This window comes from Lactuca serriola, chromosome 9, assembly GCF_051521515.1.
Source record: "Lactuca serriola cultivar US96UC23 chromosome 9, Lser_US96UC23_V15, whole genome shotgun sequence".
Classification (NCBI taxonomy): domain Eukaryota; kingdom Viridiplantae; phylum Streptophyta; class Magnoliopsida; order Asterales; family Asteraceae; genus Lactuca; species Lactuca serriola.
In genome coordinates this window covers 163935996-163952909 of record NC_136416.1, presented here as the reverse complement: position 1 = coordinate 163952909, position 16914 = coordinate 163935996, and the positions used below count along the sequence as shown (strand labels likewise).

The 16914-nt window shown below is 36.0% G+C and overlaps 2 protein-coding genes across 4 annotated transcripts; one reads left to right on the top strand and one right to left on the bottom strand.

The window, feature by feature from the left end:
• Window positions 1-372: 372 nt before the first annotated feature.
• On the top strand, window positions 373-4769 carry LOC145072681 (putative beta-1,3-galactosyltransferase 2). Of its 2 annotated transcripts, XR_013691093.1 has the most exons (11): window positions 373-863; window positions 1143-1239; window positions 1340-1404; window positions 2454-2665; window positions 2750-2813; window positions 2891-3084; window positions 3346-3433; window positions 3532-3657; window positions 3812-3921; window positions 4052-4323; window positions 4480-4769. XR_013691093.1 is itself a non-coding variant. In XM_079019146.1 (10 exons), the coding sequence occupies exons 1-10, from the start codon at window positions 745-747 to the stop codon at window positions 4198-4200; spliced, it is 1224 nt and encodes a 407-aa protein (XP_078875272.1). In that variant the 5' UTR covers window positions 373-744; the 3' UTR covers window positions 4201-4478. The 2 variants fall into 2 exon arrangements, 1 of the variants encoding a protein (XP_078875272.1); XM_079019146.1 differs by lacking the exon at window positions 4480-4769 and having other exon boundaries at window positions 4052-4478.
• Window positions 4770-10560: 5791 nt separating this feature from the next.
• LOC145072978 (dihydrolipoyllysine-residue succinyltransferase component of 2-oxoglutarate dehydrogenase complex 1, mitochondrial-like) lies at window positions 10561-15461 on the bottom strand. Of its 2 annotated transcripts, none has more exons than XM_079019499.1 (15): window positions 15286-15461; window positions 15003-15080; window positions 14408-14482; window positions 14244-14304; window positions 14001-14028; window positions 13850-13917; window positions 13689-13763; window positions 13545-13600; window positions 13273-13317; window positions 12918-13187; window positions 12700-12794; window positions 12072-12162; window positions 11716-11826; window positions 11420-11614; window positions 10561-11045 (listed from the first exon to the last, which is right to left on the bottom strand). In XM_079019499.1, the coding sequence occupies exons 2-15, from the start codon at window positions 15057-15059 to the stop codon at window positions 10854-10856; spliced, it is 1419 nt and encodes a 472-aa protein (XP_078875625.1). In that variant the 5' UTR covers window positions 15060-15080; window positions 15286-15461; the 3' UTR covers window positions 10561-10853. The 2 variants fall into 2 exon arrangements, with proteins under 2 accessions (XP_078875625.1, XP_078875626.1); XM_079019500.1 differs by having other exon boundaries at window positions 15165-15302.
• Between the last annotated feature and the right edge of the window lie 1453 nt (window positions 15462-16914).

Below are 16914 nucleotides of genomic sequence, written 5' to 3'. Positions count from 1 at the left end.
TTGATTGATGTGAACAATATTTGGGAGAAGATAGCGCTCTACATAGCTAATAAAGATTTTTTTTACTCGTTACCCACCATGAAGTGCACATCACTAGGAAGAATAAATAAATGAAACCAAACAAATTTGTAAATAAACTAGAAAATTTGAAAAACGAAATTTTTTTTATTTTTTTAAAAAACCGAGTATTTTACAAAATATATATATATATATATATATATATATATATATATATATATATATATATATATATATATATATATATAAAGTCGCAAATATCTTTAGATCATTTCGCAATAGTCTCTCGTTTTCGTTATTCTAGTGAAAGACACCTTTTTCTTTACTAAAACCAAAATAGTAAGTTTAAGACAAAGAAGGTTGTACACGGCAAATACAACTATTATTACACTACAATGGCGGAGACATATTTAAAGTCGCCATCGCCACCACTGTTTAGATGTCGGTGGGACTCTCTTCTCAAAATATTCCACCGAACCACCATTTTCTTTGACACTTCACAACTGCCCTCAACTCACTCATGTTCAGTCGTTTCAAGTAGCATCTGCAAACAAGGAAGATTAGAGTTCACTTTTCAGGGCAAATATTTTTAATTAGGGTTTAAAAATATTGTAATTTGGAAATCAATCAGACTGTGTGGTGTGTTTCTTGATCAATTGGGTGTGTTCACGACATGGGTTCGTGCTTAGATTAGCTTAAATTGGTTCTACACGAAAGATTTCAGCCATGGCTTCTTGGAAGAACAGAGGTGGACCAGAGTCGAATTCAAGAAATTTGGTGTCGAGAAAATTGAGTATTTTTCTTTGCATCAGTTGCTTCTGTGCTGGAATGCTGTTCACCGACAGGTTTTGCACCAAAAAGATTTCTTATTTGAAAGTTGTATAATCATCTATTTTGCATAACATGTGTAGAAATTTGATGGGTATGTTCTTGATTTTGACCCTAAATTCCACAAATTTGAGTGTGGTTCCCGAATCTTGAAATAAAAATTCATCTTTTTTCTAATCTTTACCCAACGTTTTGGGGTTTTGTGCAATCTTTTTGGCTTGCTTTTGATGATTACTTTTGTGAATTTCATGATATTGAATTACATCAAGAACTAATTTAAAATCTTGTGGTTATAGAATGTGGAAAGAGCCAGAAGCTAAAGGCATATCAAGATCAACCAGAAACGAAGCTGAAAATCTAAAATTTTTGGCAGAGGATTGCAATACAAAATCAGTGAGTAACTAATTACAATTTACATGAGCGTATCACTTGTTTTACTTCTAATTTTATATATTTCTCATACAAAATTTTTGGGATTTTTGGTTTTTGGTAGAATGATGTAAGAAGGGGTTCTAAATACAATATTGGGGAAGTTTCAAAAACGCACAACGCTGTCCAGTAAGCTTTGATATTTACCTTTTATTGTATTATTTATGTTTCACAAAAATAGTTATGAATTTCATATGATGGGAGATTAGAAGGTATAATTTAACAATATTCTAAATATTATTTAGTTATAATTCTATTATTATACTATATAACATTACCAATATTTTAAATAGGTCAAATCGAGCTATGGTCTTTGTTCTTTGTTTTAGTGAATTGCACATTTGGTCTATGTAGTTTCAAATGACAGAAATGATCCCTGTAGGGAAAGTGAATGGCAATTTTGGTCCCAGTAGCTGTCAAATAGACAAAATGACAGAAATGATCCTTGTGTAAAAAGAAAATACATAAATAGTTCATTGTTTCAAATAGACATAATGACAGAAGTTGTCCCTGTGTGAGTAAAAATTACCGAAATGATCCTTGTGCAACAAAGTTACTGAAATGATCCCCATCTAAGACAAATTTACAGAAATGGTCCCTCTGTAAGAAATAGATGAATTTACTGAAATGGTCCCTATATAATAGAAAGTTACAGAAATGGTCCCTATATAAGACAAAATTACAGAAATGGTCACTGTGTGTAAGACAAAATTACAGAAATGGTCCCTGTGTGAGACAAAATTACAGAAATGGTCCCTGTGTGTAATACAAAATTACAGAAATGGTCCATTTCGCCGCGACCCAAGGGCTTAAAACCCTCATTATTTATTATTTACAAAACTAAACAAATTAAACATAATAAAAGCTGATAAACACAAATAAGATTTTAATAAATAAAAATTTATAGTTAATTTTTTGAAAGTGAACGTAATATTTAAATGGAATAATGTATTCTTAAAAAAGAACTTTGTCATTAAACTTTTTATAATTTCTCACACTATTCCATGATGGAATAAAAAAAAATACGGCTGCCTAATGAATGAAAATAATAAAAATCAAGGAATCAATTGTCCATTCCATCATTCAAAACAAACAACTTTTTTTAGTTCCATTTCCATTCCATTTCTTCCTTGATTCCATCTTTACCAAACACCAACCTAAAAACTTATTGGATGCAGAACATTAGACAAAACAATTTCAAAGTTGGAGATGGAATTAGCAGCAGCAAGAGCAATGCAAGATTCCATAGTTACAGGATCTCCAATATCTGATGATTTGACACTCCTTAATCCCATCAAAAAACGAAAATATTTTATGGTTATTGGGATTAATACGGCTTTTAGCAGCCGAAAAAGACGAGACTCTGTTCGTGCTACTTGGATGCCTCAAGGTTAAATTTTTTACATTTCCACTTGATGCATATAATATTATTTCAAGTTTTTTTTATTAAGTTCTTTTTGCATCATAAATTTAGGTGATAAACTCAAAAAGCTCGAGGAAGAAAAGGGTATTATTATGCGATTTGTGATAGGTCACAGGTAAACAGAGTGTATCTAATAATCATATCAATCTTATTTACATGTAATTCATATTTGATGAATTATTTTATTTTCAGTGCTACATCAGGTGGTATTCTTGATAGAGCTATTGAAGCAGAAGAAAAGAAGCATGGAGATTTTCTGAGGTTGGAGCATATTGAAGGGTACCTTGAATTATCTGCAAAAACAAAAAAGTACATAACTACAGCTGTTGCTCTGTGGGATGCGGATTTTTATGTCAAAGTTGATGATGATGTACATGTAAATATAGGTAATTTAGCTTTCTAAATGACAAATCATTCAAAGAAAACATAAGACTCACCTTGTTTGTTACAAAACATGTTGTACTGTGTTTGACTTGCATTGGACTAAAAGCTTTTGGTCCCACCCAAAAGGATGGGACCATTGAGACCGGTTAATCACAGTCCAATGTATGTCAGACACAGTACAACTTGTTTTGTAACAAACAGGGTGAGTCTTACGTTTTTTTTTTTAAGATTTGTCATTTACAAAGCTAAATTATTGTGTGAAGGTACACTTGGAGCAACGTTAAGTAGATATCAGTCAAAGCCTCGTGTATATGTTGGATGCATGAAATCGGGGCCCGTTCTTGCTCATAAGTAAGCAGAATCTCTTCCTTGAAACTAGCTACTTATTGTTTTTTTTAGTTATATTACAAAGAATGATATGATTGTAATTATGGTTGTTTTGTGAATAGAGGAGTGAGATATCATGAACCCGAGCATTGGAAATTTGGTGAAGTAGGAAACAAGTATTTTCGTCATGCTACGGGTCAACTATATGCAATCTCTAGAGATTTAGCTACTTATATTTCAATAAACCAGTAAGCCCATGCTTCTTTCTTTTTTATAAAGTTTTGTGTTGATAAATGATCATGATGTTAAAAATTTATTCTATAAAAAAACATGAAGAACTTGAGAAATTATTATGTCATCAATATTCTGGATCTCATTATTGGATGTTTTGGAATGTTGTAGACATGTACTACACAAATATGCGAATGAGGATGTCTCGATTGGATCATGGTTTATTGGACTGGATGTGGAGCACATTGATGATAGGAGGTTGTGTTGTGGAACACCACCAGGTAATAATAATAATCATAAACGTTTTCTTGATAGAATGTTGTTTGGGTAAATAAGTTTTAAGAAATAACGTCACACTTTGGGAAACAATTAAATTAATGTCCTATTAACAACACTTAAATGTTGTTGTAGATTGTGAATGGAAGGCTCAAGCAGGGAATGTATGTGTGGCATCATTTGATTGGAGTTGCAGCGGGATTTGCAGATCTGCTGATAGGATTAAAGATGTTCACAAGCGATGTGGGGAAGACGAGTCTGCTCTATGGAATGCTTCCTTTTGAGACAAAAAGAAAAAAAAAAAAAAAAAAAAAAAAAGATTTGTGACATGATGTTTATACAGCTGTAAAGTACTGAGATAAAGGTTGCAGACAGGGGTTCTGCTCTATTTTAGCTCAAGAGGAAAGGTACCCCCTGTTGGAGCAACTTAAAATAGAGTTAAAGATGTTATTTTGTTATGAAAATTAGGAAAAAAAATGTTCTTGAGTTTTGATACAAACACAAGTAGTAAGATGCGTGCAGCTCACTTCAATTTTTTAAATATATAACTTTGTTCTTTGCAGGTGTCCATGATCATAGGCTGGTTAATATGTCTCTTTATGGTAGGGGTCGCAATTTATGACACGATACGACAAAAATACACGACAAGAAACGAAATTGGGACGAAACTGAAATTGAATTCGTGTTCGCGTCGTGTTCGTGTTAACTGTAAAAAACACGATGTCATGTCGTGTTGGTGTTCAAAATTTGACACGATTTAGCAGTTCTTTATCGTGTTTGTCGTGTTTGCCGTGTTATATTGATAAAGTATTCATTAAAATAAACTAGTATCTAGTATATGTTATATTTTTCATGTTTGTCGTTTTTTAATTCGTTTGTTTTCGTGTTAGTTAAAAAAAACACGACATCGGATCGTGTTCGTGTTACATAAAACCTTGTCGTGTCGTGTCAGACAGAAACACGAAACGATAGCACGATTTGTCACCCCTACTTACTTACTACTTATTGGGTGTGGTAAGAGGTTTGGTTGGACTCGATCAAATTCAGACTACCACAATTAAAACTTATTGATCCAGTCATAGACATTTTACCCATGCTGCCTCAATCCCAAATTTTTGTCATGGTAAGGTTTCAACTTGTGTATTTATATCCCTAATTCCCTAATTGGTATATGGATAATCAATCCCAAAGTTTTGGGTTCCTAAATTAAAGTTCATGGACAGGAAAGTGGCTATTGTAATCACTTTAATTTTTTTTACTTGCAACTTAAACCGGCTATTGTAATCATTTTGACCGTTTTTTACGTGCAACTTGCTGAGTGGCACCAAGTTGACTGCTTGCTAAAGAGGCGCGTTAAGTGGACTATTGGGCTTATGTGTCGACTCATGTGGCTTGCCCTTCCTTTACAATTTAAAAAAAAAAATTAGATTTTTTTTGGAGAAAATAAGGATGAGGGACTCGAATCCTCAACCTCCAACAATATGTCTTACTATATGAGCTAAAAGAACTTATTGTTAGAACTCGTCTTCCTCCTTACATCAGCCCACCAGGCCCCATCGACATACCTTCCAACCTTAATTTCCTTCCCTCAAACCATGCTGAAACTTGAATTCTTGCTCCTAGTTTGCCGAGTCGTTGTCATAGCTATCTACACCTTAAAATCAGGAAGTTAAGTCTCGTCCCTCATTCACGATCACAACCCGTTCACCTCTTTCTCTCTCGTTCGAATGGTGCATGCTTGATGACGGCCATCGCTACAACGACGTTCACTGGTTCCTTTGACGTCGTCAGCCTCCATAATGATCGACCACCACCTTCATCGCCAACGACCTTGCGACCTATTGTTTTCGGAAGGAGAAATCGAGTTCCATGTGTTGATTTCGTTAACTACTTCGATTTCCCTTATTCCAGCTTCCTCTCTTTGTCCAACAACTCCCATTTTCTTTAGGTATTATCGTTTTACTGACTATGTGATGTGTTACTTAATTTAGGGTTACTGATTTTTGTATACCCACTTCAAGAAAAGTTCCTTATTTTTGTCTGATTGTGAGCTTAGGGTAGAATCAAGTATTCGATTGTCTATAGGATCTAGTGTTATTTTATGGTTAGTATAGACGAGTGTTGTAGGGTTGGTGGAAGTTTCATGGATAAGTTATGTGAGGTCAGCCGGCCAGTTGAGGAATGTCTAGCCTTTCTCTAGGAAGTGAGAATAGGATGTATGTGTATTCTAGTGTGTGTTGTTAGGGTTGTTGTGATGATCTTCTGAGACAAATACGAGTAGGTGCAGAAGGTAGTATAAGCTCGTACTACTGGAAGCACAGGACTCGTACACGTAGCAAGGAAGTCACAACCCCTAGAGTCTTGTTGGAATGGATCATATGGTATGATATGTGCCTCATTTGATATTTTCTAGTTTATTTTTTAGTATGTTGGTTACGAGGCGATTTGAGTCAGGATTCGGATCAGGAGCAAGAGCGAGTGGCCAGCATAGGTCAGGGTTGTTTGAGGATCAGGTTAGGGAGATGATTCATGTTGAGGTTGTTTCTATTGCCCGGGGGCAGATATTGGAGTTGTTTGGGTCTATCAAGACCGTCATGATGGAGTTCTTTGATGACCGATACACTGCACTTTCTGAGGCTGCTGCTGTTGCGGCCACCGCGGTCGTCGTTGTTGCAAGAATTGGTGGGGGAAGAGCCTTCCAGTAATGGGACTTCGACAATACGAAGCCCCCGATGTTTGACGGAGTCCAGGATCTGATCATTTCCATTAGGTGGTTGTCCAATGTTGAGGAATGTTTCTTTACTTGCTCTTGCCTAGCTGACCAGAAGGTCAAGTGCGCTCCAAACCTTCTTCGGTCTGGAGCGAAGGATTGATGGAGGCTGGTTACTGGTTCATACACTCCATAGCAGAGAGTTGTTGTATCTTGGGAGCAATTCTCTAAGATGTTCTGCTCAAGATACGTCCCTTTGGTGGGGAGAGAGAGAGAGAGAGAGAGAGAGAGAGAGAGAGAGAGAAAGAGAGAGAGAGAGAGAGAGAGAGAGAGAGAGAGAGAAAGAGAGATTAGCCCAGGAGTATTTGGACCTGAGGTAGGGGACGAAGTTGTTGAATGAGATCACCAAGATGTTCACTAAGAGAGCGTTGTTTTGCCTTGAGTTTGTTGTATTTGAGAAAGCTCAGATGACCCGGTACTTGAGCATGCTCAAGATGTACATCCGCTAGTTTGTGTCTACTCAACGTTATGGTTCACTCATTGAGTTACAGGAGGCCGCGAGGAGACGGGAGATTGAGATGGAGCTCCAGAAGAGGGATCTGAGGCATGCCCCTATGCAGTTGTAGCCTACGACAAAGTGGTTTAAGGCCACTGATGTGAGATCTGGGAGTCAGAAGGGCCGAACTTGTGGCAAGTGCGACAAGGTTCATGAGGGTTCTTTCCGATCTACTTCTGAATGACACAAATGTGAAAATGAGGGGCACTTTGCGAGGGATTGTCGCCAGCCAGCCCTAGTACCAAGCACCAGGATTTGATACCATTGTGATCTGGTTGCCCATGTGAAGGTCAACTGTCCATTGCTCGCCGCCAAGCCGGCGCAGGCCTCGACACCAGCCACTCTGAGGATTACTGATGGGTGACAGGGTAGGGTGAAGCCCCCGAGGGCTCGAGCCGTGCTTTTCAGCTCACTACCTAGGAGGTCAGGGCAGCGCCTGACGTCGTGACTGGTACATTCTTAGTGAATTCTTTGCCTGCACTTGTGTTATTTAACTCGGACGCGAGTAAGTCCTTTTAGTCTCGATCTTTTAGTAGGGATTTTGGTATGACCTTTAGCGAGTTGGAGTGTCCGTTGCGGGTTTCTATCGCCAACGAACATGGTGTTCTTGCATCCAGAGTGTATCAGGGTTGTGTGTTGGAGATCTTTGGGGTTCCTTATCTGATCGATTTGATTCTGGTCCCCATGGGAGATGTATGTGTAATAGTGGGGATGGATTGGCTAAGCAGGTTTGGGGCTATGATCAATTGCGAGGGTCAGCGAGTGATAGTTCGAACCCCAAGTGAGGGAGAATTGATCATCTGCGGAGAGGGTGCCAGGGTTGGAACAGGGTTTTGTTCGGCGGCCATGGTTCGACAGTATTTTAGCATGTGCGTATGGGTTATCTTGCCTATATGGTTGATATTCGGGTGGGGGAGTAGGTCTCGGCTTTAGATGTGCCATTTTTCAGAGAGTTTTTTGATGTGTGTCTGGAGGAGTTACCTGGTGTGCCTCCTGAGAGGCAGGTTGAGTTCAGGATTGACCGTGTGCCAGGTGCGGCTCCGATTGCTAAGGCATCGTACCGTTTGGCACCACCTGAGATGCAGGAGTTGCCATCTCAGCTCCAGGAGCTGTTAGGTAAGCATTTCATCAGTCCGAGAAGTTCATTGTGGGGAGCGCCGATATTGTTCGTCAAGAATAAGGATGGTTCACACCGGATGTGCATTGATTACCGGGAGTTAAACAAGTTAATGGTGAAGAACCGTTATCCGCTTCCGCAGATCGATGACCTATTTGATCAGTTACAGGGTGCATATTTGTTCTCCAATATCGACTTAAGGTCGGTGTATCATCAGGTGAGGGTGAGAGAGGAGGACGTGGAGAAGACCGCATTTCGGACTTGTTATGGGCATTACGAGTTCGTGATGATGCTATTTGGGCTCACCAATGCGCCTGCAGTGTTTATGGATTTGATGAATCAGGTATGCAGGTCGATGCTCGACCGATCAGTTATTGTGTTCATTGATGATATCGTGGAGTATTCCAAGACCAGAGAGCTTTTGGGAGTGTTGAGGCGATAAGGGTTGTATGTCACGTTCTCGAAATGTGAGTATTGGTTACGAGAGTTATCGTGTGACGAATGAGAACCTTCATCTTTGGGAAATTAGGACTAATTCCTTGTTCACATGTAGATGTGAGTCAAGTGAAGGATTAGAAGATCTAGTACACATTGTTGTGCATTGGTCAGGTCCACCACAAAGAACGATAAGACTATTCGTCATGATTTACTAAAAGTTTAGTAAACATGGTTATACTTACAAGATTAATTGTAATTCTAAATCATTTGAAAAGTTTCAATGTATGGCAGAACGAATAAGAAGAATCATTTAGGTAGAAAGATAAAAGTTTCTCCAATCTGAAAGAAAGGAGAGTACTTAAGTATCGTGTTTTATGATCATCTTAGTGATTATGAAACCATGTCACAATTGATCCTCTAAGGACACCTTAGTGCATTTGTATGGTTAAGAAGAGGAATCAACAATTGTTGAAATGGTTAAATCAAAAGGTGAATCATACTTCGTTCCAAAATCAAGTCTTAGAGTCGTAATCCAAGATTGTGCCTTGAGTGACACATCTTTAAGAAGGTTTGTAACACTCATCAAATGTGGAGTAGAAATGCTTCTTACTCTTTCAAATTTGAAATTGGTAGTTGTGATGTCTTGGATAGGACAAAGACCAACTATGACCAATTATATGAAGTGTTTTTCTTGATAAGAATCTGTACTAACACTTGAATATTTTTTTGTCGAAAAACATTTCTTGACAGAGAATCTTATATGTCAAGAGGTCAGTGGGAGTCTTAAAGGTCTTAAAAAGTTTCAAGAACTAATCAAGAATAAACCTATTGCTCATCATTAGCACACGACTTGAGGTTTGTAACCTATCGTGTTAACACATTCTTGTTTATGTACCCATTCATGTTGACTATGCATGTGAGTTCTATGAGTTCTCATTTGATTGCAAGGATTGATCACTTGTGGGCAACTGAAAGTATACTAATGAATGGACTATATTGACATTATTATGAATAGATAGGATTCTATTAAGAATACATTGTCGTAAGGCAAATATGGAAACGTTTCCGTAATGGGAGTTGGAAATTAAGAATCTATGTGTAGGTTAGAAACTTTTATGTAAGAAGGATGTTCAAAGGAATGTGCTTTGAATATGAGACTTCGTATCTATGGGTTTACCCTAAAAATACTAATTTTGTCAATATAATAAGATTGAGCTACAAATGTGGTGATCAGGCATAAAGCGTTTTTGTCATTATACCCTATAATATCGATTTTTGTCATTTTAAAAAGAAAATCGCTTGTCATTTTAGTTTGTATTCATTATTACTTAAACCTTGCTATTTTCAGCGAGTCACAAAAGGGAAAAGAAAGAAAGTCCCTTACAAGTTTGTTGTATTGGTAGAAAGTAGAAACGAATCATATGTTTTTTGTTTCTTTGGGAAGTAATATATCACTCTTTTGTGTGAAGAAAACTAGAAAAGCATAGTTTAGTTGAATAGTAATGAACTAATTCAGATGTAGCTTTTCTTAAGGCTTTCGAGACATCAGAAAATAAAAATCCCACATACAAATTCATGTGCATTAATTGCTGGTTGGATCCATGTTAATATAGCATTAACAAAATTAAGAATTATAGACGTTCAGTAGTCTTTTTCATTTTATCTATTGAACTTTAGTATTTCTATCTACTTCTGTTTTTGAATTTTATTTTAATCAATATCAAAACACTCCATATAAATCATACACTTTCACCTTTGTAGAGGACTTAAAAAAAAAAAAAGCAAAAAAACATTACGTACACCCCACCAAGAAGTTCCCCATATTGACAGAAGACATATCATCAAAAATGTTGTTGATGAAGTTATTCAAGTATAGATTGGTGTAAAACCAAACCAAACCATGTGTTGGAGTTTGACTTATAAAAATGTAGTACTCATATCATATCAAATGCAAACGTGGCTAAGCTAGGCTAAAGCTGCAATCAAGTAGAGCAAAAGCCTAGAAAAAAATTTAGCAAGAAATAGAAAGACGATTATTCTGGTCAAAAAGAGTTTCAAGTATACCAGAATATATATATTCAGCATGAATGATTATGAAGAAGCAAAATCAGCGTTTTTAGATATCAAGAAGCAGCCTCCTCGGATCCTCAACCACATCTTTGATTCGTCTGAGGAAAAACACAGCCTCTCTTCCATCAATTAGCCTATGGTCATAGGTGAGGGCGATGTACATCATGGGTCTTGCTACTATGTTGCCTCCAACCACCATTGGTTTGCTCACAATTGAATGCATTCCCAATATTGCAGACTGTCATTTCACACCATATGATTCATCAGTCAACTTATTTACCAAAAAAAGTTGTATAATTACGTTTTTGGCCCCTGAGCATAGCCGGTTTTTGCTATTTTGGTCCCAAAAAGTTTTATCTTGCAATTTTGATCCTTATTTGAGGTTTTTTTCAACAATTTTGGTCCATGTTCCATGTAAAATGAAAATGACTATAATTTGGCCCCTGAGTATAGGTGATTTTTCCAATTTTGGTCCAAAGGATACAGTAATTTTACTTCGAGGACCACATATGCAACAAATGAAACATGGGGATGATATCCGTAACTTTTGTAACTTAGCCAATTAAATATTTAATTGTATTTTACTTTATTAAAGAAGAAGCAAAAGGGTACCTGTGGAGGATTGATGATTGGGGTACTCAAAAGGCTTCCATAAACACCACCATTAGAGATGGTAAAAGAGCCTCCTGCCATTTCATCAATAGATATTGTTCCACTGGTTGCCTTTTTAGCAAGACTGTTGATCTCTTTCTCAATCTCAGCAAAGTTCATCTTTTCAGCATTTCGAATTACTGGCACAACAAGTCCCTACAAAAACAACAAATTCACAATCTTTAAAGAAAATACAAGAATGTCATTGTGTTGCATTTTTTTAATAAAAATATATCTCAAAGTTGTTTGTTTGTTACCTTTGGAGTCCCAACAGCTATGCTGATATCAATGTAATCTCTGTAGATGATGTCATCACCATCAATAACTGCATTTATAATTGGCTGATTTTGGAGTCCACTCACAGCAGCCTGAGTGAAAATAATCAAATATTAATACATTAAATATAATTGTGGATGTTTAGCATAATGACAGTTTTCATCCCTATATTAACAAATGTTTTTTCAGAAATGGTCCCTGCTTAACTGGAAGATTACAGAAGCGGTCCTTGTGCATCACAAAATTAGGGAAATGGTCCCTGACTAATAGAGAATTTACAGAAATTGTCCTCTGTATCACAAAATTACAGAAATGATCCCTGTGTTTCAGGAAATACCTTCACAAATCCAGACATCAGACCCAATTTCACTCCATGTTTCTCTAAGAATGCATCCTTGTATTCAGAACGGAGTTTCATCAAATTAGTCCTGCATAAACCCAAGTATCAAGTAAAATATGAGAAATGATTTTTACTAATTCACATGTATGCTAAAAAAAACAAATTAACTTATCGCTTTTTTGTTGAACAATGGTTATTGAGCTTGGTTTTTTAATTTCTTAACGGTTATCTACCTAACTTGTACTCTTTCTTAGTATCCTTTACTTGTATATTCTTGGTTGAGTAAATTACACGAATGGTCCCTGTGGTTTGGGGTAATTTGCATGTTTGGTCCCTAACTTATTTTTTTAGCTCGTAAGGTCCCTACTGTTTGTTTTTGTTGTGCGCTTGGTCCTTGTCTTACCTAAAAAGACTATTTTGCCCTTGATTTAAAAAAATCAAGGGCAAAATAGTTTTTTTTAGGTAAGACAGGGTCCAAACGCGCAACAAAACAAACAGTAGGGACCTTCCGAGTTAAAAAATAAGTTAGGGACCAAACGTGCAAATTACCCCAAACCATAGGGACCATTCGTGTAATTTACTCTTCTTGGTTTTTGAATAAAAATATAAGAAAGTAAAATCTTACATGTCAACTTCATTAAATGTAGTCAATAAAGCGAATGTGTTTTGAGAATCTTTAAGACGTGTAGCAACTCTCTTTCTTAAACGAGTCATAGGAACCTGCACATTAAACATAACACCATTCAATCAAACAAAACCTTAAAAACATCAAAACAAATATTCCATTTCAACCACTTTAAAGTTGATTCAATTGGATTAATATAAAATATGTGAATGACTCACGCGTCTTTCTCTTTCTTTAGGAGGAAGTTGGGGTTCTGAAGGAGAGGTTCTAGAAGGTGATGGTGATGGTAAAGCAGAAGGCTTAGGCTTTGCAATGATAGGGGCAGTTTCGACTTTTGGCGCTGGCTTCTCCTCAACCTTTGGTGGCTGAGAAACAGCTTCTTCTTTTTTGGATGGAGAAGGAGGAGGAGGTGATGCACCTTCTGCAGACTTTGAAATGATGGCAACTTTTGTACCTGGTTCAACAGTATCCCCTTCCTTTGCCACAAACTAACAAAATCAAAGCTAGAATCTTTTAGTTTTCTAAAAAAATTATCCATTTTTTTGAACAAAATTGAAAAATATTTTAATTTACCTCTTGGATTATACCCGCTTCAGGACTAGCAACATCAATTGTAACCTGTAACATACAGAAACATTACCAATGGTTACAAGCTCATAAATGGAATCATAAAAATAAAAAATAAAATAAAAATCCCATGAAATGAAAATCAGCCCAAGATTATGGAATGCTCCATTACATTCCTGTGTGTCAAATAAACAGGATTTCTTCATTCCATTCCATTTCATTTCATTATTCCATCCATGATTACTGAATATGAAACACTACCCACGTATAAGAAATACCTTGTCTGTTTCAACTTGTGCAATTGGTTCATCAATTTCTACCCTATCACCAGGTTCTGTTCCAAGAACATTAATTAAAAATCAGAAGCTTAAAAAATAATTCAGGATATTGTTAATGAAATACATTGAGAGACATAGACATACTCTTCAAGAAAGTTGCTAGTGTCCCATCACTTATAGATTCACCCATAAAAGGGACAACAGCATCAACCAAATCACCTTCAAGAAACAAAATTAACCTTTTAAACATTAAGAATTTACATGTAAATGAAATGTCAGAAAAGAAATATATATGAGTATCACACCACTTGAGGAGAACATTCTGGTTTGCATTTGAATGCTCACAGATGGCTGAAGACTGGTCATAACTTCCCTGTGAATAAAAGGAAGTCTAGTTACTTAGATCAATACTACTGAATTTGAATCATGGGTAAAAAGATAGCATTATGAACTAACCTTAATGGCCTTAAATTCACTGGGCCACCTGTAACAGCATTAGGATGGTAAAAAAAAATTAGATCCTTACATGACTAAATGAATGCACTTCAAAATCAGTGTTTCTCAGAATAGTAGGATGGAATGGAATCACGAGGATAATGGAATGAGTCATTACATTCCCCTGGCTATGGAATGAACCATTCCATTCCTTCCTTGATTCCATCAAACAAAACACTATCTAATAAATGGGCTGAAACTTACCAGGTTGGGCAACATGACATATACTCCTAACATTTCCAACAATTCTCGGATGGAGCAACACCTATACACATGTTGAAAAGTTAACCATAAGAAAACAGAACGTAGAATTAAATAATATTGGATAAAAATAAAATACATGGTTTTGGAATATAAGACAATAATACCTCTCCTTCTGAAGTAAAACAAGTTGCAGTTGTAGATGCTACAGGACAAGTCCTTCTCCATGATTTTCCTATGATCTGTCCAAAATACAGTAAAGTAATATCAATGGCCTGTCCATTTTTTATATTTCTATATTACTCTTAATGTGCATAATGTAGCATTCCCTCCCTACCTCTGAATACTGCAGTCCATTTCAGTTTCTGTTGCTAAACCTAGTATTCTCCAAATTCATATTTTAAATTGATGCTTTTTGTTTGACAACTCTAGACAATTTCTATTGCGAAACTCCTGTTATTTCATACAATAACGTAGTTATATTATATAAGTTTCCTTTCTAAAAAGTTTACCTAAAATCAATAACCGAGTAAAAACAACATGATATAACCCTATTTCATCACAGATGGAGTACTTTGGCTACGGTTTAGTGTGGTTATCAGATTCCATTGTTATACAAAGCAACGAGTCGTATCATATTTGAGCTCAAAACGCAACACAGTTGACACATTCTATTTTGTTCTTTTCAACATGGAGGAAATCGTATAGATAAAAATACAACACAAAGTAAACATATAAAAGATGCCTGAAAATGAAATCTACCTTTACCGAAGCAGAGGAGCTTCCGCTAACAACTCTTCGCCGGAAAACACCGAACATCGCTAGCGTCAACTTTATATGCTGTTATCCACAAATCATACAAAGGTATAAAGACGAAATCATCGGTTAAAAAATAAAACGCTTAACAAAAAAATAAACATATACCGGAAGATTCAAACCAGATGTATATATAAATTTTCAGCAAATATATACAGAGAGAGAGGTAACGCAAACGATTAAGAATCACCGAAGATTAAACCAGATCCTTTGGATTCAATAAACTTACGGGATTGAGGAACAGATTGGTCTGGATCTTCTACGGAAGAACGAATGAATGAAGAAGTAGAACTTTCACGCAGATTCGTGGAATAATCGTAGGCAGGGGGCCGCCGCGAATGAAGGTCTTCTTGGAGGCTTCTATATGCGTTCGACTATTTGGACAAGGGGGAAATTTTTTATTAGTTGAAAGAAGAAAAACTATTCACATGTATTATTTTATTTGGGGTCAATGTTATAAATGTTTTTTAGGTTCACCTTTTTCTACAGATGTCATATTTTGCATCGAGTCCAATTGAATAACAAAAAGTTACATAAAAAATTCAAAAACAGGGTTTCTCACTTTCTCCATAATCATTACCTTGTTTTAAGGTTGTTTGTAAATTCAAATTAATTACTCCTAAACGGGTCAAAATAGATTTCTTCTTTTTTTCTTGTTAATCAATATTATTGATCAAAATTGTTGGCTTTTTATCTTTAACTTTTTCTTATGATTGAGGTTTTCTTGAAGCTTCTTTGTATCATTTTTACATGTTAATTGGTACATTTGTTGGTTGTGGATGATTAATTTTCATATTTTTCTCTTACATTGCACAAGTTGTCAATGACATTCTCTTCTCAAAACTCTAATACTCGATAATATGTTGAAGATGGGGTTATGATCACAATTGATGATGTATCATGGACTATGAACTAGATGATGACATTGAAAGGCATATGACAATTGGTGTAAGGTTTTTTTTATATTATCTCAGTTAATGAGAGAACTTTCTCAAGAGGACCTGATGATGAAATGGAAGATTAGTCAATACTATGAACAATAGACATTCACCCCAATATGTACAATTATTATTGTTATTATGCTTGCATGCCAACAAAATAACATAAAGTTACCAATTACATAATAAAAATAAAATGATTAGCTAAAAGATAACTATTATCAAATTTTTAAGGCAAATTATTGTCAAATTTTTCATCATTTACAACCTTCTTATTGGCATTATATACGTTGTGGAGTAAAATGTGTGGACCACATAGTTATTTTCGGAAGTGATGTCCAGTCTAGCTAGGTTGATGCATTGAGTTTTATACACATGTGGGGCGTGAGATTGGGAGTTCGATTCCCTTAAACTATCTCTTGTGGTGCCACATATGGGAAATTTTTCCCTGAGAATCCCTATGGGGGCTGGGTTTGTCCTCTAAAGGAACTCGAACTCGAGATGCTCATTGAAATATTGCGAGTAGGCTTGCACTTAATTCGTTTGTCATTTCCAAAAAAATATAGTCATTTTCGTTTAGGGGCGAGCAGACTGACCCAATTTTTTCGAACCACACAGTAGGATACCTTATACTTAAAATCGATCTTCATTCCTAGAAATGCTCTCGAAAAACGTTAGTATAGTGGTACCCTTTGGTTTGGTACCGATCTAGAACTGAGATTACCCATAACTTCAAACTAAACCTACTTTCACAAACTAAACCAATACCAAAAAATTGGTATTGTGGTAATATATGACTCCCAAAGATGAACAGTAAACATAACACTGTTTAAAATTTACAAACGGTTTGTATTACTATAAATATTGCCATTTAAAAAAAAAAATAAGTAAGTATATTCAATTTTTAGGTGAGTTTTGCT

Coding starts and splice junctions, on each gene's coding strand:
- LOC145072681 (XM_079019146.1), top strand. CDS start 745: ATGGCTTCTTGGAAGAACAGAGGTGGACCAGAGTCGAATTCAAGAAAT. Junction 2,814..2,890: donor CGATTTGTGATAGGTCACAG/GTAAACAGAGTG, acceptor TTTTATTTTCAG/TGCTACATCAGGTGGTATTC. Junction 3,658..3,811: donor ACTTATATTTCAATAAACCA/GTAAGCCCATGC, acceptor GGAATGTTGTAG/ACATGTACTACACAAATATG.
- LOC145072978 (XM_079019499.1), bottom strand. CDS start 15,059: ATGTTCGGTGTTTTCCGGCGAAGAGTTGTTAGCGGAAGCTCCTCTGCT. Junction 13,318..13,544: donor CACAAGTTGAAACAGACAAG/GTATTTCTTATA, acceptor TGTATGTTACAG/GTTACAATTGATGTTGCTAG. Junction 11,615..11,715: donor TAGCTGTTGGGACTCCAAAG/GTAACAAACAAA, acceptor TTGTTTTTGTAG/GGACTTGTTGTGCCAGTAAT.